This window comes from Epinephelus fuscoguttatus, linkage group LG1 (genome assembly GCF_011397635.1).
Source record: "Epinephelus fuscoguttatus linkage group LG1, E.fuscoguttatus.final_Chr_v1".
In the NCBI taxonomy this organism is placed as follows: Eukaryota; Metazoa; Chordata; class Actinopteri; order Perciformes; family Serranidae; genus Epinephelus; species Epinephelus fuscoguttatus.
Genome location: NC_064752.1, coordinates 33,421,560 through 33,443,658, shown reverse-complemented (window position 1 = coordinate 33,443,658; position 22,099 = coordinate 33,421,560). Strand labels below are relative to the sequence as shown.

The window sequence follows — 22,099 nt, the reverse complement described above, 5'->3', positions numbered from 1 at the left end:
CCTGTAGTTGTGCACCTGTGCTTGGAGTGTGTGTGTGTGCGTGTGAGACAGTTCTCCCTCTCCTTACCCAGGTCCATATCGGAAGCCTTTGGTCTCTGGGAGTACGGTGTGCCCTTGTATACAGCATCCAGCAGCTTCTCCTTCACCTGTGTCACTGTGTCACAGTTCAGGCTCTTCACCGTCACCTCCGGAGCGTTCTCGTTCTCTGGGTTCACACAGTGCAGCGTCTACAGAGGTCAGAGGGCAAAGGGCACAGGTCACATTTAGACCAGGAATTCAGCACAGACTGGGAGCGTTAACCATCGATGCGGGGAAAGCATGACCCTGCGGTGATTTTTGACCTACAAACCGACACTTCACGCTGCAGTTAAGAATCAATATTCAATAGTTATTACTATTAGAAGTGTGTTTCATTAGAATTAAAGGTCCTGTTTGTGTTCACATCTCATAGAGTTGTAAATTGCCAGTGTTGCCAACAACTGCAAAATGGTCCCTGATTTAACACGTAGGGCTTTCCAAGAATACTGGGCACATATTAAAACCATGTCAACATGTTTTATCAACTGTGTGTGTGCATCTGTTGTGTTTTATCCTCTGACACCAAATATGTTGTCCAACTGTCTGTGTCCACTAATGTGCACTGACCAAAGTCTTGTAGTCAATCTGCTGCCTGATGAGTTTGTCCTCGCTCAGGGAGTAGCGGGCTTCTCCTGTGATTGAGTCTATTGGTCCCTTTTCCATTTGCTGCTTCATGGCGCAGTACAGCATGAAGAGAGGCTCACCAGCACACTCCTGGAAAACAGGAAACAACAGTGGAAGAAGGAAGCAGAGAGAGGGAGACAGGTAGGAGTGAAAGGTGAGAGAGAGGGAAGGTGAAAAGAGAAGGAGAGAAAGGCAGATTGTTAAAATGCAAACTACGAATGCAACTGTGCAAAAACTTTACCTAGAAAATAGTACATGACAGCAAAAAAGGCAAAGCTTTGCTGAGCAACTCTCCAATTATATTTCTAATCTTCTTTAAGCCAACCACAGGCAGAGCAGTACCGGACGAGGCCATGGCCTGTGTTGGCTAACAGCACGCTGAAAATTGACAGAAAACAACACACACACCATTTTTCTCTCTCACACACACTCTCCAGCCTCTCCCCTGTGTGTCTTCTTTGCGAAAAACACCCTTTGTAAATCTCTGTTTGTGTGTGTGAGTAAGTGAGTGAGCAAGAAGGAGAGGAATCAGAGAGAGTGTGAGTGTGAATGAGTGGCAATTGATGGAGGAGTTAATAGAAGGTTAACGACTGAGGGGTGAAAAACGCTTGGAGAAGCACTTTGGTGTGTGAGACGTGTCAACCAGGCAACGAGCTCTGGGATGTTGGGCCCCTGTCTCTCCTTCCCTTGCTCTCTTTTTTCACTCACTCGCTCTGCTGGCCTGCCAGCTAAGCACTGCCTGATCGTGCACCTTCTCGGTTCCTCTTTAAAGGACTGTTCCAGTTAGCACAACTTGGGTCTTATTTTTCTAGTTTTGACAATCTTTCCTATTTAGCACTACACTCACTGAGGAATGCAGCAACATTGCTATGGAGCAAAACACAGGAGCAGTCACATGATCGGGTTTAAACAAATTTCCAGGTTAGCAAAATTGATTTGAATGAAAAAAAATAGGTGGATAACAGAATTATCAGCTAACGCTGTCTGTTGCTAGCATCTTAATCAACTTTGATTTGCCGTTTTCCTGTGTAGTTTTGCATTATTACTGACAATTTGGTGGGGCTCACTTTAACAAGTAGTTTAGAACGATGGTTTTTAATCTGAGGGTCAGGAACCTTTAAGAAGTAGACACTGAAGGGAGACACTGGAATCACTGCCTCGTGATTGTATGTCTCTATCAACCAGTCAAGTTGCAGTTTACATCCATGTCTGTCTAATCTCATATTATACGTAGTGAAGACTTTGGAATTTAGTAAAAGGTACTGATTTTATTTTTTGGGGCAAAATATGGGAGCTTCACACACACATCCTCAACCAGGCAGCACAGAAGATCGTGTCAAAAATTCAGTATCTGACCAAATGTCTCCCATTTTGTTCCTGAGTAAAGGAGTTGAATACTGACCAGAAAAGTGTTTTTACATGACATTATGATGTCACAGTGAAGTTGACCCTTGACCTAGAGGAAATAAAACGTCACTACTTCATTATTTTATCCTACCACACATTTTTGTGAAAATCTGTTGTAATTAATGTGTGATTTTTTGAGCAATAGCCAAGAACATGTTTTGTGAGGCCAAGGTGACCTTTGACCCCCAAAATCTGATGAGCCCATCTTTGATTGTGAGTGGACATTATGTCAAAATTTGAAAAAAAAAAAAAAATAAATAAATAAATAAATAATAATTCCAAGGACAACCTTAAACATAATGCCTCCTGTCACGGCTGCCTTGGTCTGCTTGGTTGCTATTTGCAAAACTTTTAATAGCATCTCATGATCCTTCTCAGTGCAGACTTGTAATTTTAATTTATTTTCTTATTTTTTTCCAAGCGTTTTTTTTAATGTAAAATGAATCCTCAGGAATCTATTTAGATGAAACATAATTTCTTCGTTAAACTACTTGCATCTTGCAGCCAGTGACAAGGGGTCATGGGAAGACTTTTCTTCATTTAATAACAACTCAAGTTGTGATAAACTGGAGTAACCATTTAAAGGTTGTAATTACTCACATCACAGTACTTTGTCCTTTAAAAATTTCTAGATGTCCTTTAAAGCCTAAACGTGCCACTCTGTGTCTCGAGACAGAGGACGTGTATTGGACTTTCCTGCCCTCCGCCCTTCAGCTGGGCGTGTTCATGCATCAACACGTCAGTCATCGTGGTGAGCTGTCAGATGAACTCTGTGGGATAATCTAGCACTGCCTGCTTCCTGTGGAGAACACACAGCACTCCGGCTGACGTCCTCTCTGTCTAACAGCATAGGACCACCTCTGTGCTGCATCATTGCCCTTCTGTCTTCTTTCAGCGTGGAAAAGCTGGAGCTCCATGTTCATGAAAGGGTCATGCTTGATGTACATTTGGGTTTACTGCATGGTGTTTTTGATGTCATTGCCTTTTTCCCATCATCAAAATACATACTTTTTATTCATTTTATTATATGATAACAATGACATCATCTCTAAACAGCTATCTGCACCTTTAACTGAAGCAGCACACACAACTTCTGGTGCAGAAATAGAGTAACCATGTGACCTCCTACACTCTCAAACAACCCAGTGCACAGGAGGACAAGTGAACCCTTAGAATGGGGGAATGGATAAAAGCATTTTTTCCCTACTCCTGTTCCCTTTGGTAGGTAAAAGCTTCATCTATTTCCTCCCTCTGAACAACTACTTGACCTTTACCCATCTCTATTCACACCTGGCTGAACCTTGAAATTGTTTCAGGCCTTTTTCTTATGTGACCCCTAAAAGGTAGGAGAAAGAGAGGTGCTGAATTGCACAGGTTAGATAAAAGCTAGGTTGGTAACCTTGCTGCTAGCTACAGTAAGTCTTTGCTTCAGTGCTCATTTTATCCCCCAATCCCTCCATTTCCCCCTCTCACTTTCCCTTGTGCTCTGTGTTCGTGTTTTTCATTTTAAAAAACATCCCCAACACTTCCTCTTAACCGTCCACAACACTCCTGGCCGTCTTCTCAACATCCTTCCACCTCTTCCTGTCTTTTCTCTGCCGTCTTTGTCTTGTCTAAAGTTCACAAAAACAGCTGTTATAAAAGATCCCCAGCAGCTTCCCTGGTATCCCGCTCCCCCGTCTCTGAACCCAACTCTGGCTGTAAGGTCTTGCATTCAGAGCCAAAACACACACATGCATGCACACCCAAAATGGACACACTCACGCACACAGATGCTAACTGGGACCCCCGGGGGGCTTGGCTGGTTCACTGTCCACCAGAATGTCTGTCCTGGCGGGGGTTTAAGGCCCCGCTGCTAACTGATTAGCTGCAGCCATGTTTGAATGTCGAGAATGTGTGTGTGGAAACAAGAATTTAGCACAGTTTAAGCCTCAATAATTCTCTCTGATTCCATATCAGAGGGACGGGGATTCAAAAAGAGAAAGAACACATACAGACGCAGAGACAGACAGACAGAGAAATGAGAGAATGCATTTGTGTAAGATCTCTGCCTTCCTCTTTTGCTAAGCCCCAAAAGCTCTGAAGGGGGATACAAACACTCAGGCATGCATACGGACGCACACACACACACTTTCCTGGCTGTAAAAGAATCCAGCGAGGGACACAAAGAGACGACAGGTTATTGCGACAGGCTACGGCGATCACAACAACATGACCAGCTGTGTCTGAACAGCGCTTCAGACTGCAGCTTCCTCAATTCGGAGAACGGAGAATTTAACACATGAAAGGCAGAGGTAAGGGATAGGTAGCCTGCTGCCTCTGCCTTATCTAATGCTGCAGCTGTGAACGTGTGTGTGTGTGTGTGTGTGTGTGTGTGTGTGTGTGTGTGTGTGTGTGTTGGTGAGGCATTTTTCTATTCTCAAACAGCAGCGGTATTAGTATTGCTTCAAAAGTTGTGTGTGTCTGTGTGTGTGTGACAGACAATTTTACCTTGAGGAACTTGTAAAGCAGGAAGGTGAACCAGTTGGTGAGCATCTTCTCAGCGACTGACTCCGTCCTGGGAGAGAGATGAAAGGAAGGGGGAGAGAAAGGAGAAGGTGAAGGGTGAGGGGGAAGAGGGGAATAATAGTAAAAGAAAATTATAGAGTGACAGTCAAAGGATGGGAATGAAGAGTAAGACAGGGAAAGAAAGCAAAAATTAGATTTTCTAAGCAGCACCTAAACCTCTGCACAAGACACTGGGAGGTTTTGGAGTCATCCCAAAGCGCTCCTTCCTGTTTCAACAAGCGCACCCAAACAAGCCCCCCTCCTGGCTACGATCTCTGGGCATAAACCAACACTTTCATCATGGGGGGGGGGGCATTTAAGACACGCTCGCACATCAAAGAGAACACGCAGCATTATCAGTCGTCGCGCGGTTAGCCTTCAAACAACCGAGCCCTTTCCCTTCCTCTCCTTCGCTCCCCCCACCGTCACATGCAAACAAATTAACTTGGCAAAACAAACCCCTCCATTTCTTTCATTGTTTCATGCCCGCACCCCCCCCCCCCACACACACACATTTTTCCCCCTCCAAGCAAACCCACTCGTCTTCATTAAAAATACAGCAATTAGTATAATTCGCTAACTTCTCTCGTTAATCACAAACCTGCCGTGTAATGAGGGGAACCTCCGCACGTGCACGCTCTTGAGCAGACACACGTGAACAACCAGCGTATGAAAACAGAGCAATTAAAAGGCATTGTAATTAACGGACTTATTGCGTCTAATTTCTTAAACAGCTGAAAGGGAGACCGGCACTAAGGGTATGCAGGGGGAAAAGCAGAAGGGCCAAAGAAGAGATTATTTCTCCCGTTTTGCCGTCCTCAGATTTACCTCCTTCTTTCCACCATCCTTCCTTTGTATATTAGGGACAAACAGGACATCTTAATTATGCATTCCTTGTTTTCTCTTAGATAAATGTGGGGTGCACAAGAGAGCCTTCTGCTGGACTACTGGTTTGTCTAACTGGGCCACATTCCTGCACTTGTCATATATATTAGTCTTTTTGTTATTACGTGCAAAAAGGAGAAGAAAGATATATTCTGTTGAGAAATGACAACAAAAGAAGATATTTTCTTGTCAATTTTGCACAGGAAATACAATGTTTTTCATGACAATTGAGGAATAGTAAGGGAATAAAGGGAAAACACGGGAAACTAGGCCAATGTGCTAGTGAAACCAGTGAAGGCCTGTAGCAGAAACGAGACGTGAACTCCTACGCTTCCGCAAGCCTCCCTGTTTGACTGTTGAGTGTTGTTTGATGTATGTGGAGCAGTTGTTTTTTTCATGGCTGTCAGCAAAATATAGCGGATGAAGAATGAGGCAACAGGGAACGGAGGGATGGAGGACAATGGAGGTGAATACACCTGGACAGAACACGCTTTTGGGCATGTCAGGACATGATAGTGGGCGACTTGTAGCTCATTTGGCGTCACAGCAACCCGCCGTCACAAAGTTTTTAAACATGTGCTACAGGAGGAGTAGCTGATGGAGATTTGCCCAGCCACACACAGTGAGTCTGTGCCTATAATGTGCAAATCAAGCCAAATGTACCCAAAGCAGGAGCATCACTTCACCATAGGCTACGGATACCCACACGGGAGCAGATTATTAAGACTTTCTCCTTTGCTTTTCTGTGTACATGTCTAAAAATAAAAAATGTTCTAAAGTCTATCTATTGCAGGAAAAAGACCAAACCAGGGTGAACCATGTGTAATAATTGCCGAGCTTATTAACGCCAGCTCCCGAGGCTAGTGTAGTTAGCAGGGACAGCGTGTTGTGACCGTACGCCCCAGGAGGGGATTGGAAAAGGCTTCACACAGGCACACTGGCTGAGAGTCATTTATTTGATTAGATTTTTAATTAAATATCTCTCAGAGGAGAAGGAGGAGAGGAAAAAAACACAACTTTTTTATCATTTAATGTCTAATTCCAATTTATTTGGAGACAGGCCATTTCTCTAATTGTGTCTTTCCTTAAATACGTGTATCTTTTCCTGCCCGACTGTCTGCAGAGGCTCATTTTTCCTTCTCCTCCTCCCTCTGCCTATCTATTCTCTCACCATATTGCACCTTCATTCAGCCTTTCTATTCTTCCTTCCTCCTCTCTCTCTCTCTACATCAGTTTGCCTCCAGTCCAAGTCTCGCTCAAGAAATTTTGCCCTCTCTTTCTGTCAGTCACTATTTCCCTCCCTCTGCTCCATCCACCTTTCTCTCACTGCCTTTTCCTCTCTCACCTCACATTATTTCTCTTCACTGCTGCACATCTCCCCCCTTTTTCCCTTTCACCAATCCATTCTCTCTCTATCCCTCACACCCTCCATGTAAATCCTTCTCTTCCTTTCCTTTACATCCTCTCCATCCCTCCTTCTTTTCCACTCTCTACCTTTCTCGCTGTGTGTGCGAGAGGCAGGAGGAGAGAGCAGTGTCTGACTGCGGCTCCATTGGGAGTGTGTGTGTGTGCTCAGGGGTGTAATCCTCTCTGACAGGGACAAGGTTGAGAGATAGAGATGAGGTAACGTCACATAGGCCTCTAAAAGCTATAGTCCCTTGCCTTCCTGCTCCACAACTTCAGCTGGATGGGAAAAAACTAAGCACTTAACTTTCTCTCAGAGCATCATCTTCTACTTTGTATCATTTTCAATTATCTTCCTACTGTAACTATCAGCTTAGTTTTGCATCATTTCCATGACAATAGGAGGGCTCGCAAAATAGGGAGCAATGACAAAAAAATAAAACTTTTTTGCTGTTTTTGTTTTTCAAAGGCTAAACAGTAAAGGTGCCCACTTTCAGTAGGGTGCCTCTTCTCAAGGACACCCTAAACCAGTGAGAAGTGTGATAAACAAAGGGACGTAACCTCAAACTTGAACCCTCAGTGGGGAAACTATCCGTGCACGTGTGACATGTTTTTGTGCACAGTCCAAGCCCACCCGTCTCTCTCCATCCCCGTTTCCGTACCTTCTGAGCAAGAGCTTCGGGTGGTTCTTGCTCTCCAGGTTTTTGTCGATGAGGTCAGACAGGAGCTGTTTGAGGACGCCTGTGGCGTACTCCATCTCCCCCTGCAGTGCCGTCATGATGAGGGAGGCCACGTTGCCTCGGTCTCGCATAGAGAAGGACCGCTGTGCCTCCAGGGTGCGAATGAAGGTCAGCAGGAAGTGCTTTTTGGTCAGTAGCTGGCCAAACAATGTCAGGGCCTTCTCCACGTTAGCGGGGACCTGGAGAGGAGGGCACAGAGGTGATGATAGGGAGGAGTATGAGTGGAGGGGGAAAGGGATGGTGGGTGATGGTTGGACATGGGGTAGAGAAAATGAAAGGGAGGCATGGATAGAGGGAGAGAATGAAGGTGTGGTAAATTCAGCAGGAAGTGGTGGGGAGAAAAGGGAAGAAAAGAAGGTAATGGAGTGCAGGAGAAGGGTGGAAAGTCAGAGGGAAGGCAGAGTGAGAGAGGTGGAAGGAAGGAGGTAGGAAAGTACAAGAAAGGAAAAAAGGACAAAATATTAGAGGTAGGGAGATAAAGAAAAGAGTGAGGTAGGAGCAGATACAAAGGTTGAGTTCAGGATGAAAAGGAGGGTGTGAGTTATAGTTGAGAAATGGATTTATGAGTATGAGTGAGAATGAGGAATATTAGATAAAGGGTATATTGGCAAAACAGCCACATGTGCACACACGCAGATACGCTCACAATATATTTATCTACATACAGGGTAAAATCAGCTTACAGATGCATCCATAAAGCAAGGCTTTGCACTTTTGTTTTACAACCTATTATTGTCCCAATGCTCTCCTCCTTCTTCCCCAGTTCTCACTCCCCCTTTACCTCCCTTCATCCCACACTGCCCCCCCGTTTCACTGATTCTCTTCCTCTCTCAAAGCAACGGGCAGGTCTCCCCCTCCAAGGGAGGTTTGAAGTAAGAATGTGAGCTTCATGCTGTAATAAGAAATTGATCTGCTTGCTAGCGCACTACTGTGGCCTGTGATTGCCTGGGCCATACAAATGAAAATCCAATGTCGCGCTACACTATCCCTTTGGAATACAGCTGATAGCATGAGCAGATACTGCATGTCTCAAAGCCTGTTCCCTGCAGCCGCCACCTTACATGCATGTCAGTGGTGTGCAAGTGTGCATTTCCATGTGATGTATGTGTGAGAGTCCAATGCATACAGAGAAATGATAGAGGTACGTGTGCATGCTGCGTTACAGTGTCCACACAGCCTGGCTGTATGTGAGTGATAGAGTGTTCCCTCTTGAGAAAGGAGCAGTAGTGGAGGGGAGAGTGTTTTATTGAACGTGTGAGCATTGCTTTTTCAGGAGCCTCAAACAGGCTTGGTCCTGTAGAGGCAATCTATCACTTGAACCAAGTCTTGGGTAGGTAGGTAGCAGCACAGAGCAACAAGCGCTTTAAAACGAATGTAGCAGCAAAAAGCACTTCAGAACTTTATCATATTATGCACGTTTGAATGTATGAATGTAATAACTGTTTTGCTGCTCTTGTTTTACAGATTTTACTTACTTATGTGTGTGTTGTTTTTTGTCTGTTTAAAAGCTGCTATGGGGCAAATGTCTATTAACTGTGTTGACGTGGCAATAAAGTACTGAATTAGGCTGAGTTGGGACACTGCTCAATCCCCAAAAAAAGAACTGTCCCTTCACTGCATTACATCAAAATTAAGCTTGCCCTGAGATTTTCTCTGGCCCAAATTTTTTTTACTACTTTGGGCTTGAAGCCTCCTCTGCCTCCACCTCTTGGCTAACAAGCTGTTGAAGATGTTTTTGGCCGTCACGTTCCGACAGTCCACCACTGATATGACGGACATTTTCATCTTACCAAATTAGTCTCTAAAGAGTCAAAGTTTTCTAAAGTTCTGTGTCAGAAACTGTGTTGAAATACTGTTAGGTTTTCACTTGTTTTGGTCTCAGCGTGGAGTTTAATGTGATCACACCCTAGTACAGAGAGAACAAACTTTAAAAGCAATAACCTTTTCAAACCTGTAGAAATTACTTCGGAAAAAAAACATTAAAAAATCTTAACAACTTGAAGATCAAAACAGAAATCTCCACTTAATTTATGCTTCCCTTTTTTTGTGGCTTATTGTTCTCCCAAACTTCTTAATTCTCACAATTTCAATCACATCAAAAAGCAGTCGATAGGTTTTTTGTTCCAGTTATTCACTTGGTGAACCAATTTTACAATCTTCAAACTGACTATTTCTAATGACAAAACTTCATTCAGTCAATTTGTATGTGTGTGTGTGCGTGTGTGTGTGTGTGAGTGTGTGTGAATGAAGCTCTCTACTGACCCGTACCTCCATCTCCTTGAGCACAGGATGGTCCTCAATCCCAGGAAAGAGGACTCTCATGGCGTAGGTGCGATAGTCCAGGAAGGGGATTCCTGCTCCGTCCAGCTCCTGAGTGAGTTCATGGATGTCCGTCTGCAGCTCGGCAAATGCTAAGCGAAAGGATGAGAAAACAGTTATATATATATATATAAATATAAACATATCGTGAATGTCATCTTACTGAATGTTTTGTCTCAAAAAAACCCATAAATAATTCTAAAGAATACATACAGACTTGAACTATAAGAATGAAAAATTGAGCATAGCGTTCAGTTCAGGTAGGACACAATGTCAAGCTCAGCTCACATCCCAGCTACATTAGCTGATCTCAAACAGTCAATCAACTGATGGAGCAGCTGATTGATGGAAGGGAGTCAGCTGATAGATCACATGATGCCTTTCTATGCAACCATTATGCTTTGGCCTGCCTACTGTTGCTGCTTCATCTGTATGTTGTTTTGCAACCTGCCTCCAACCCAGCTCCTCCTTTTCATGCTTTGTCTGACTTATCAATGTCATGTCTGTCATTAATGCTGCTGTGTTCTAGGCGCATGGAAGGGCAGGGAGGTTTGCTCTCCCCGCCTTAGACTTTCCTCTTTTGCACATGGAAGGGCAGAGAGGTGTGCTCCCTCTGCCTTAAGGCTTTCCATGTAAGTGTGTGGAATGGTGGAAAGGTGTGCTTTCTCTGCCGTAGGTGCATAGAAGAGGCTTTCTGCATACGCCTGGGAAAGGCAGAGAGGCCCCAGTTTTCTTTGACTTAAGTGTTCCTAACTGAAATACCGTTTTGTTTTTATAGCCTTCAACACTGATAACTTGACTTCAATGACAACTTATAATGAGTCCTCAGTTTGGCATTTAGCATTCTGTCAGCAGTGGTCCAACACAAAATACTTTATAACTGAGGCCTTTTTCACCTGCTAGGTACCATTTTCCCAAACAAACTACTGCTTCTGTATGTGTAAAACAATTTCTTCATGTGCAGAGGAGGGATTTTCTTAGGAAACATATATGTTTAAAAGGAATCAACTGGCAAAGGTAAGTAGCGAAGAAGCATTTATTTAGATGTAAACCTTAGGGATTGTTACTATCACTAAAATCCTCCAGTTTTAAATGTTCTCAGAAGAAATACATTATATTTTTCTTCCCAAAAGAATGGGGAAATTAAGACTTCAAACATCAAAATCTACACAAAAGAGAAGAATGAATGGAAAGCTGTGGTCACAGTGCAAGGTAATCAAATTTTAAACACCTGCAAGAAGCTGAAATCAACTCTAGAGCCAGTCTCAGAGTCTCTGACTATTCATGCCTAAGTCAAACTGATTTCCATAAACAGCATGTTTTAGAGTAGAAAAAAAAGGCAGCACAGGTGAAAGTGAGGAAAAGATGGAGGCGTGTGGAGGAGTAGCCGGTGAAAAGCAGCATTATGTGATCGCTCTGCGCTGAGAGCAGAGAGAGAGATGGAGGGAAGAAAGAGATGGAGGAAGAGAGGAAAGCGTTGTGGTACTCGGTGGCTGGAGGGGAGTTCAGGATGGAACTGCACACAGGAACATGAGCCTGTGAGTACACACACATTACACGCTGCCACCTCGCACACTTGTACTCCAGCAGCCACACACACAGGCACACACATACACACACACTTTTCCCTGTCTTGCCCCACAGCTGAACACAGAACCTAGTGCCCAGATGATTAATGTGAGTGCATGTGTCAGTGTTTTTACACATTTTCCATTCCCAGCGAGTGTGTGTTCTGACCCCGTTCTGTATACTCCAGTGGCTTCACAAGTCACATCCAGAGGGAACAAATGGGATCAAATCCATTCTCTCACTCACATCCCATACAATAGTGCATATATTTTGCTGGACTGACTTGATTCTATTTTATAAATACAAAACTCCCTTGAGGAGAAAATGTACAGCTTTACAGTTTCACTAGCTTGACTGTGTGTGTGTGTGTGTGCCCTATAGTGTCACCCGAAATAGACCAACACATGGATACACAACCCAAACAAATAACGAACCAAAGCCCAGACTAACAGATGGCTTGTGTCACCCTATCCCTCTCTTCCTATCTCTCTTTTTCTCCCTCTTTCTTCCCTTCAAAGTGACATCTTAGAGGTCACCTCTCCCTCCCCTATGGTTGCGTGTCCTCTGCTACATCCCTCCATCTTTCTGTTTGTTTGGCTCACACGTGCCATCCATCTCTCTCTGCATCTCTAATCAGTCTCTACCCTGCCCCATCTCTTCTCTACACCTCTTTTCTTCCATCAATATGTTCAGTGTGGTAGCTTTTCTGCAACATTTGTGTTTGCTGCTTATTTTGCCAAGACTTTTCCCCATGTATTCTAATCACTTCCTCTTCTTTTCACTCCTCTGATTTGTCCACCCATCTCCTCCTGCAACCAATATAAAGCATTATCTACCTTTCTTTATCTCCCGCTACCCTCACATCAACTTCCTTCCCTCTTTCACTCTTTAAAATGCTGTCTAGAGTACTGTCAGCTTCCCCTCATTTTTTTCCCTCTCTCATAATCTTCCTATCCATTCTTCATCATTGCCCACCTCCCCTCCCTTTCTCCTCTCACAAGTCGTCGGCCTTATTTATCTCCCTTGCTCCATCCCCCTCCTTCCATCCATCCTGTTGTCGTCTTCCAGACAGTGGTGACAGCGGGGGACAGACAGGGTCAGGGCACCTGGACTCACCACCACACACCCCAGCCAATCATTGTTTGACCTGCTGTGTGAGTTTATGTGTGTGGTTGTGAAGGAGTTGCAAAAGAGCAGGACATGAGGACTTGAGTGTCAGGGGGAGTGGTGTTGTGAAGTGCACGCATGCAAAGTCATCCCCCTGAGCAGATGACTGGCACAGTTAAAGGTATACTATGCAGGAATTGTTGTTGTGAAACTGAAAGTCAACCCCAGATTTACTCTCACTTTTGAAACCAGCTTTGTCCTCTTGGCGTTTTGCATGCTATATATGCATTTTTCTTTGGCGTTGCATCTGCAGTTTTTGTATTCTCCTCTTGCTCTTTACGGTCCAACACTTGGTCACTACCTTTTATAAAGTCCTGACCTCACCTGGATGCTGTGCCCAGGAATGTCAGCAAAATAAGATAAGGGCAGACGGCGGGGTCTCTGCTGATAAATACACAGACTACATTTCACTAAACTTCATTCGTTCATTCACCCTGACACTGGGTATATGTTAAGATATTTTTTTGTAGAGAGAGGATATTTTCTTTTGTGCTACCCTAACCAGTCTGGTACTAAGTAGTATGTCCTTCCCACAGACGTTATTTTCATTAGCCAAAAGAGCTGTGGTAGTGGTTGCTAGGAGCAGTTAACACTTATGGTTTAAGTGTTGTTATTTTTGTAAATCAATTTGCAACAACCTGTGCAGCAATGTCAATCTCATGCGCACTTGTTGCTTTTTTGTAGCCTTTTTTTTTTGGCCTTGATGTTTCAAGGATGCTGCTAGGTACCTAAAAAGAGTGAAATGATGTCACTGTTTTTAATCATGCCTACAAAGGCCTGATTGGTTTACAGTTACAAGCAGCCGTCACTGAGCACAGCACTGGAACTTAATGATTCACTGAACAACCTGGTATGGGGAGCCTTTTTAAAGCTTGACTCATACTAGAGAAGTCAGGATATGTCATTCAATGTTTCACTGACTTTGACCATTCATTCATTATATCTGTGCCCTATATTTATTGAGACGCAATGCTACACTGATGAACTGTTTGGTTTTTTTTTTTTTTTTTTTAGATCTGTCACGTGTAATGCAATTGAAAAAATATGTATGTGTATAATATTTTGACTGACTGACTCGAGCCCCTTCCAAAAAAAAAAAAAAAAGAACAGAAAAGCCTGAGCCCTGCCTGAATCAACTCAACATTTTAGGGCCTGTTGGGTCCAGATGTGCTCCTGTAACACCTTGATCTGGTATATCCAAACTGTCAGATCATCTTTGGACACCTTGTACTAGTAACTACAGTAAATGTATGTTGTTACGTTTGAGGTTTACTAAAGCAGTGCAACAAGTGAAGTGATCTCTAATAAAAATGTATTCTGATGATCATGGTTATCAGTATTCTCCTTCTCTTTCTCCCCATCTGCTTCTCCCTCTCTTGCCAGACAAACCAGTAACAGCATCAGTAGACTCTCACTGGATCCATGCAGCTTCTTGCCAAATGAATATATGCTAATGTACTGCTGTGTAAGTCCCTCTCTCTGTCTCTCCCCTTGCTTCAGTCGTTGCCAAACCCCTCCCCCCTTACTATCACTCACTTTCCCACCTCTGTGCCCCTGTATCTATCTAACCTCCATCTCTCTCTCCCTCCCTCTCTCAGTGTGGATGGTAGTGAGGCCAGCCAGGCAGCTCTCTCATGGGGTGGAGAGCCAACATCTGGTGGCTGGCTCAGATCAAAGTACTCCTCTGGAAACACACCAACACCCACGCACACATGCACACACACACCGCTGCCACCTAACAGCAGGGGGACAGTTGGCAGTGAGAGGGAGGGAGAAACAGAGAGTGAAAGAGAAAGCCGAGGGAGAAATGGATAGGACTATTGAATGGGAGTTGTGGAGCTTCTGAGGTAAGCTGCAGCGAGGGAGAGATTTACAGAAAGTTATTTGGGGACAGGGGAGTTTTTTAAGGAGAAAGATGAAGAGAAACTAGAAGAGCGGTATGAAAGTAACTTCTGAGATTGGAGCAGTTTGCGTCACACCGATATTATGGCCAGATGTGGCCCAAACTCACCTTCCTTGCACTCAAGGGCCACCCTGGACTCCAGGTTGTCCATCTGCAGTTGCAGCCGTTTGAGGGTGCGGTCGGCATCCCGAGACTTCCTCTTGTATGCGATCAGCACCACAATGATAACCAGTAGGAGTAAGCCGCCACCTCCTCCGATACCGATTATGGCAGGCAGGGTGAGCAGGCTGTCTGAGTAGATCTGCAGGGTCCCTGGTGAGTATTCAAAGCCTCCAACACGCACCTAGTGGACAGACACCGACAGAAGAGTTACATTCTCTTGACACCACATAAAAAAATCTGTGGGTCTGTTTCCAGCAGCATTTGACAGGGTTCCAAGCTGAAGCTGTAAACCACTTTCATTTATGGTTACATAAAGTAGAAAATAAATCAGATGCTGCTACCAAATTGAGAGCTGTGCGCTATGCATGATGTGGAAATCATACAGAAACACTATTTTGGCATTTTTAAATCATCTTTATCTACAAGACCCACAGTTCCACTCACATTATGGCAAGGTTAGACCTACACCTGGGCACAACCTATAATTACAATAAACTATTGTATAAATCCAGTATAGTGATAAAAGAATTCTGTAAGGTGCCAGTGCTGAATCCCACATTGCATTTATACTTGAAAACCAAGCTGTGTCGAGTCGAGCCAAGTGCAGGCCAACTAAACTCCCCAAAACCCTTTATATCTGGGTTGGGGGAGGCAACATCTGTGCCCCAGGGCTGTCTTTGGAACCAGTGAAAAAAGTACACAGAGTCACACACCCATCTGACTTTCAACCGTATCACATCAAAACAGTTCTGGCCTGCACAACGCGTGAATAACGTTGGGATGTGTCCCCCCCACTCCCCGTCTTCTTCCTTTTTCTTTTATTCCTTCTTCAACTGGCTTATGTCTATGAAATACCAAATGGAGGAGGATAAAAATAGACACAGACCTCTCACGCCCACTAGCCATTTTTTGGTCTCTATTGAATATCAATACTGTTGAAATCCCGAGGAGGACGGCAGCCAAACGAGACCGATCAAAAGCTTCTAAGACATAAATACAGTCGCATACACCGCCAACGGTGTAAGAGACGGGATGTGTGTGTGTTTATGTGCGTGCAGGCTATATGAATGGGGGCGAGAAATCTAGAGTAATTAAAGAGATTTAGGTCTGATGGATGGGAAGGGAAGAATGAGATGAATGAATGAAAAGGCAGGAAGTGGATTGACATAAAAAGGGGGGATGAATAGCTCAGCGGAAACAGCACTGAGAACAGGAGTTATAGAGGAAGACGGGCTGAGTGGCTGAAAGAAATGTGAAAGCCAGACGCTCCAGAGGTGGCAAAGAAAAAAAAAAACAAGCAGGGTGATGAAATAACAGGTATTTAAAGTGGAAAAAGTAACTCAGAGAGGGCTGATGCTCATTTTCAGGTTTCATGTGGCTGCATATGGACGCCTTTACCTAGATGGCCCCATGCTTTGCTCTGTGTGTGTTAAACCATGTTAACATAATGAATACAGACACATTAAACAATGAGGAACTATTCGACAAACAGTAATGTAGACAAGTATTAAAGTTTTACTCACAGTGACTTTGTGTTCTCCGGTCAGGTTAGGCCATTCACACAGCAGCTGGCTCTCAGACAGGGTGAGAACGCAGGGCGTCTCCCCGATCAGCACCGTGTAGTTCAGCTTAGAGTTTCCTGGGGCTGCAGGAATTAGGTTACGGCCCTGGAAACAGATGTACACATGCTTTGGTTACTTACATAAGGTCTAAGTCTGAGGTGGTCCACACCAACGGAATACTAATCAAACAGTATAAAAGCAAAAGGATTCACCCCAACTGTGATTTATGCTGTTTTTGATTGGCTGGCGGGTGTCCGTCAACAGTTCAGTCACAGCTCTAATCAGTGTGCAAGGTACTTTAAAACTGCAGGTAGCCATGGCAACAGTTATTCTGCGCTGTTCACTGGAGGAAACACTGCAGAGAACTGACTGATCAGGCACCAATATATAAGAACCCTCTGCACGCTCCACGCTTCCTAATTCCCAAGTCTATGAGTTTTTGAGTTAAAAATGTAACTTGGACTAAATTTAGCCAACCGGCTATTGGAGTGTTTGATCCAGATCTGGTGGATAACGGCTGGCAACAGTAAAAAAAAAAAAAAAAAAAGGCTGTCCAAGGATTGTAAAAATGCGTTGGTGGTATAAGGGTGTTGGGAAGTACAATAAATAATTTCTACAGAAACCATCCTTCTCGTCTCCTCTGCTACCTCTACCTACCCCTCCTCACCCTAACTCGCTGTGTTTTGCAGAGTGGGAGGAAATAATTGCTGGAAAATCTCGATGAACGTCTAATTTCTCTGCAATTATTTAATAGGATGCCGTTTCTTTGCTGCTTATTTCTGCAATTCTTTACCCGGAGCACGGTGGGGCAATCAGAGCTTTTCATTAAAGAATTATATTTAAAGTTACAGTGGGGAAAGGCGTGATTCTTCATTTCTAAAACTCCACCCTGATTCACCAAGAGAAAAAAGGCTTTCGTTTTCCATGAAATTGCACGATAATTTTCTCTGACGCTCCTGAGGCTTTGAAGTTCAAGGGGAGAGGTGAAGTGACAAAAGACAGCGTGGGTGGGTGGGTGGGTGGGGCAAAGCCTTTAGAAATACGCTCTGGATTCAAATGCGTACTGCCTTTATGGCTTAGAGTAAACATGGCTATGAAGTCTCTCTTTAGAAGCTATCTGATAAAAATCTGAGCAGGTGGCATGGCAACGCATGGGTCCACTTTATAAACATTACTTTTCTTTGCACCTGATTTTAAAGGGGGCGTATTAGAAGCGACTTTTTTTCCCCTTAAAGGTCTCCAAACCCCTCTGGAGACAGCAGGCGAAGAAATAACATCTTTCAAGGTTGAGGCACATCTGAAAGACGGCTGTGTTGAAAGAAAACTCTCAAAGCAGGAGGAAGGAGGGAGTAAAGTGTCTGTACAGAAAATGTGTGGAGCAAATCATTTCAAATGCCTGTCAGCCTCTTATCAGTTGTGCTGGATGCTGACTGGGAGGTCGCTGCAGCATTTTCTAAAATAACTATTTGGGAGATTAAGCTTTTAACGTTGCTGACAATACTCAACATTACTGGAACGCGGCTATCTGCTATTACTGCTCGTCTAATGTGTCAACTGCATGCTAACACTCAGCTAACCTTCTTTTGTCCTGGAGTCCTAGTGTGTTCTGAGACATTACCTCCACACCTTTACAGAGTAACCTTCGATTAAAAGCTTTGAGGGAAAACCACCATAAACTCCATTCTGACATCATTCATTCAGACATTATAAGAACCATATTTTCCCAGTCATGCCTGGTCTACTGTGAAAGGAGAAAGGACAGACAGCAGAAATAAAATGGGAAAGGTGATGCAAGACAGAGGATAGGAAGAAACGAGACAGAAAAGATGAATCAGAAGACATGTGGAGAGGAGAAAGATAGAGATTGAGGTAGGAGACATGAGAAGGGAAGCTGAAAACAAAAAAATAAGACAAGCAAAGTCAAGGACATGATGGATGTAAAGCAAAGCCAGGTAGAGACAAGGCCAAAACAGATCAATGCTAAGAGCACAAGGCAATTTACCTTGAGTATGAGCGGTGAGCTGGGCTTCAGCTCCAGCATGCCCGAGGGGCTCAGAGGTTCGAACACAGGGTCTGGGTGGTAGCTGAAAGTCTCGTTTACCACCAGCACGGAGCGCACATCATCCATGACAAAGCCAATCTCGTCAGGACTGCTCCCCGACTCTGAGAAGCCTTTATCAGATCCGGCCACAGAGGGCGCCAGACACACCATCACGGTGTTGTTGACAACCGTGCAGTTCTAGAGAAGGGGAGGATGAGCGAGTAACAGGGAAATTAGGGAGAAAGGAGAAGTGAAACAGTGGAGAAAAAAGGAAGTTGAATTAAGTTTTACAAGGTGAGCTAATTTCCTGTCTAACAAGCTTTCTACCATGTTTACACTGTCTACAAAGAAATGTTAGAAATGTACATTTTAAAATGAGTATGCAAAAGATCATGTTAATCAACTATATGTATGATGGCTGAAACAGGGTTATGTGATATGAGTGATTAAATGTCTCTGTAATGACATAATGAGGAAGAGGCTGGCTTAATAACATCAGTGTTGTAATCAGTGTTGATATCATCTGGAAATCCCTTGTGGGGTTCGACACTTAAATCAGTCACCGAAGAACAAATTAGACTGTAATGACTCACAGGAAAACAGGAGAGGTCAGCCAGTAGCTGTTAACAGTAACACAGCATGGCTAAAGAGACCTTTGAATAGTTTCACAGCATGTTATAGCCTGACGTTATGTTCTATATGTCACATAACACCATCACACACAAATACATAGAACAAAACTGTGTTTATAGGTCAAGAGAAACATTAACCAAGCAAAAAAAGAAAAAGAGAATGCAGAGAGGGGGACAAAGGAAAAGGAAGGGATATTTTTACTTTCAGCTAAGAGCGGGAGAAAGGTTAGCTAAGCCCCGTGGTGCTAGGTGAAGAGAGGGGGATTTGCCAGAGCCGCTTTATTGCTGGTTGACATTTCAAAGGTTAAACTGCTAAAAGGAAATTCAACATCAAAAACAAACAGAAAATGGGCCCTTGGCTGGTTGACCGGCGGGTCAGGTGTGTGCGCCTGTGTCTGTGTCCCAGGAGTGTGTGTATCGTCTGAAAATCACTTTTTCCACAGAGAGGGAGACAGCAGAGAGACAGTGAAAGAGAGGGAGAGACACCTGTGTGTCTATATTGGTCTCACTCCGTCTCACTTGCCAAGTCAAGTCCCTGCTTTTTTTTGTTTTGTCAATAAAAACTGTGTGCGGGTGTCTGGGTCCGACCACTTACATTTTCTGACTTGGCAGCTCCATACTTGGCTCTCATTTTGGGCTCCTTGATGGTGGCCAGATTGGTTCCAGTAATGGTCAACATGGTCCCTCCACTAAAAACAGAGATAACACAATTTATTGTAGAGAGAATCAAGACAAACACAATTATACAATGGTACTGGGAAATTATAAACAATTCTATGTGCACTTGTGTCACACATTCATGTATCTCCTGCTGTACTTCTTTGTCTTGCAGGGTCCAAGTGCATACACTATTCAACAGGCCTATCAGTGGAAATAAATGCTAATAAATCTGTTCTCTGTGGGAGCCGAGAGGGCCCTCCAGTTGGCGATTTACCATTAATGCTCGCTTCAGCTGTAGCCTTTCGCCTGCTTATTCATGGAAGCCCATTTTCAGGTAATGACAGTAACGGTAAAGCCCTTGCATGAATGTTAAAAGCTTCTTTAAACCAATATGGAGGCTAGAGGGAAGAATAAGCAAATATGTAGCATTACTCCTGAGAGCTGAAGTTTTTGGCCTCTCCTCAGGACCTCTCGAAATCCAGGGGAGATATTTTCAGATTGTATGAAAGTTGTACTGCGGTATTTTTCAGCATGAGATACATTCGGCAACTGCACCGCTGTCAGTGATCTGACATGTTCTGTAACCTTTACACCTGTGACCTATTCAGGTCTATGTGACGCTGACCAGTGGAGACATGAGTAATATGGGTGAGAGTGCTGTTCCCCCCACACTGCCCTCTCAACAGCCTCTGCTGGCCTGAGAGGCTGAACTTTATCTGATGTGAGGCGTTCTGACAGCAGCTAAATAAGTTAGCATACAACCTAAAAACTGGAAAGGGGGTAAGGTGAGGTTTGAAGCCTAGTGCCACTGTGAGTCACAATGGCACCAATAAACAAAAAAAGCAAATGATACACTGGCTGGTATATTGCTGGGTTCCATACAGGCAATGATACAAAAAAAATGTTCAAGTGTTGTAAAGCCTTCTAAGTAGGGCTGGGTGATATGGCACGACATATATCTTGAATTTTTATATCTCCTCTTAAGAAATGCCATTAAATATGAGGAGTTATTTACTGTGAGCAGTAAACAAACAGCTCTCCAGTGCATATATTAATATCATTTTGCAACCATGGAGCACTAATGCGATATACTAGAGCTCCATGGTCGCAAAATGTGACTTAGTGGTCGTGGTCTGGCGCCCTGCAGAAAAATACGCTTTGCCTCACACACTATTGCCAAAGAAAGAAAATAAGAGTGGTCTGGATGGGCAGGGGAGTGTGTGCGACATATCATGTTTGTGCTGATATTGTTATTTTATGCATCCAAATGGAAAACGTCACAATACATCGAGTTTAATCTATATATCGCTGATAACTGAAAGAAAGCTCTTCCTCAAGAATGTTTTTTTTCCACTGACCAGCTGCAGCTTGAGATCTACTAAACTAAACATTGCATCAATTACATGGTGTAACTAGAGCATCCTAAAATGTAAATATACATGGACACAGGTCACACAAGACAAATCATCCACATCCAGGGAGTTGGCTGTGCTTTTCTGAGGCCAGATGGAGCTGTTGTCTGAGGGAGGGAGCTGAGTCCAGTCCCAGGCCTTAAGGTAAAAGTGGCCCTGGGAATTCCAGAGCTAGCAAAATAAGAGAGGTGAAGGAGGGCTTAGTGCTTTTGAGAGGTTTAATGGAGGGAGACAGATGTTGATGTGGTGAATAGAGACTGGTGTGAAAAGCAAACAAAGGAATTTAGGAGATTTACATATAGTTATAGTTGTTGGTGGAATAGCACAACATGGAGCTGTGGACATGTGGTGGCTCAAAATCAGTATCAGTATGTGGCAACACTAGGACGTAGGATAAGAATCTGTTCCACACATACACTACAATGGTGTACACAGTGCACTGTATTACACCGTTTAAACAAGATGAAGTGTCACGCAATCTCTGCACTGCCATGTGTCAGTGTTGTTAGCGCGAGAACCTCTTCCTGAAGGGAAGGGAACAAGTCTGAGTCGTGTCTGATTTGTGTTTTGGACAGGGGAGTCTCAGCGCTGTTCCAAATTGCCCCGGCAAAAAGGGTCACCAAAGGGGATGCAGCGACAAAATAGCTTGGTAAATAAAAGCGTGATTGGCCTGGAGAACCGCGCACCTCCTCCTCTGGGAGTGCTGAGTGAAACACCAAACACAAGCCGAATGCCGAGGTTATTTCCCCCCAAGGCTGGAGCCAACACTTTCATTCTCGTTTCCCCTTGCCTACCCTCAACTATTTTATTCATCCTATTCCAAATGAGACTTCTCATCCTCTCACACCTCTTTTGCATGATGAGAGACTTAGTGTCCCTGCAGAGTTTTAAATGTGGCTCCCATTTTCACCCCAACCCCCTGCGATGCTGCAGAAGTGGACTGATACACTGTCTGAACTGACGTGTCTGGTGGAAATATCCAATGTG

The 22,099-nt window shown here is 44.0% G+C and overlaps 1 protein-coding gene across 4 annotated transcripts in view; it reads right to left on the bottom strand.

Annotated features, from left to right (window-relative positions):
• The window catches only part of LOC125903882 (plexin-A1-like), a 267,206-nt gene that overhangs the window by 12,763 nt on the left and 232,344 nt on the right, over nucleotides 1–22,099 (bottom strand). For 2 of the 4 annotated variants that reach the window (XM_049601096.1, XM_049601251.1), the window contains exons 17-25: nucleotides 19,636–19,729; nucleotides 18,370–18,606; nucleotides 16,329–16,472; nucleotides 14,752–14,986; nucleotides 9,948–10,096; nucleotides 7,608–7,864; nucleotides 4,600–4,666; nucleotides 646–792; nucleotides 68–227 (exon numbers count right to left, since the gene is read on the bottom strand). In XM_049601096.1, coding sequence (XP_049457053.1) covers nucleotides 68–227; nucleotides 646–792; nucleotides 4,600–4,666; nucleotides 7,608–7,864; nucleotides 9,948–10,096; nucleotides 14,752–14,986; nucleotides 16,329–16,472; nucleotides 18,370–18,606; nucleotides 19,636–19,729 — 1,490 coding nt within the window. The remainder of the gene's footprint in view (nucleotides 1–67; nucleotides 228–645; nucleotides 793–4,599; nucleotides 4,667–7,607; nucleotides 7,865–9,947; nucleotides 10,097–14,751; nucleotides 14,987–16,328; nucleotides 16,473–18,369; nucleotides 18,607–19,635; nucleotides 19,730–22,099) is intronic. The other 2 variants (XM_049601175.1, XM_049601305.1) reach the window with 1 other exon arrangement.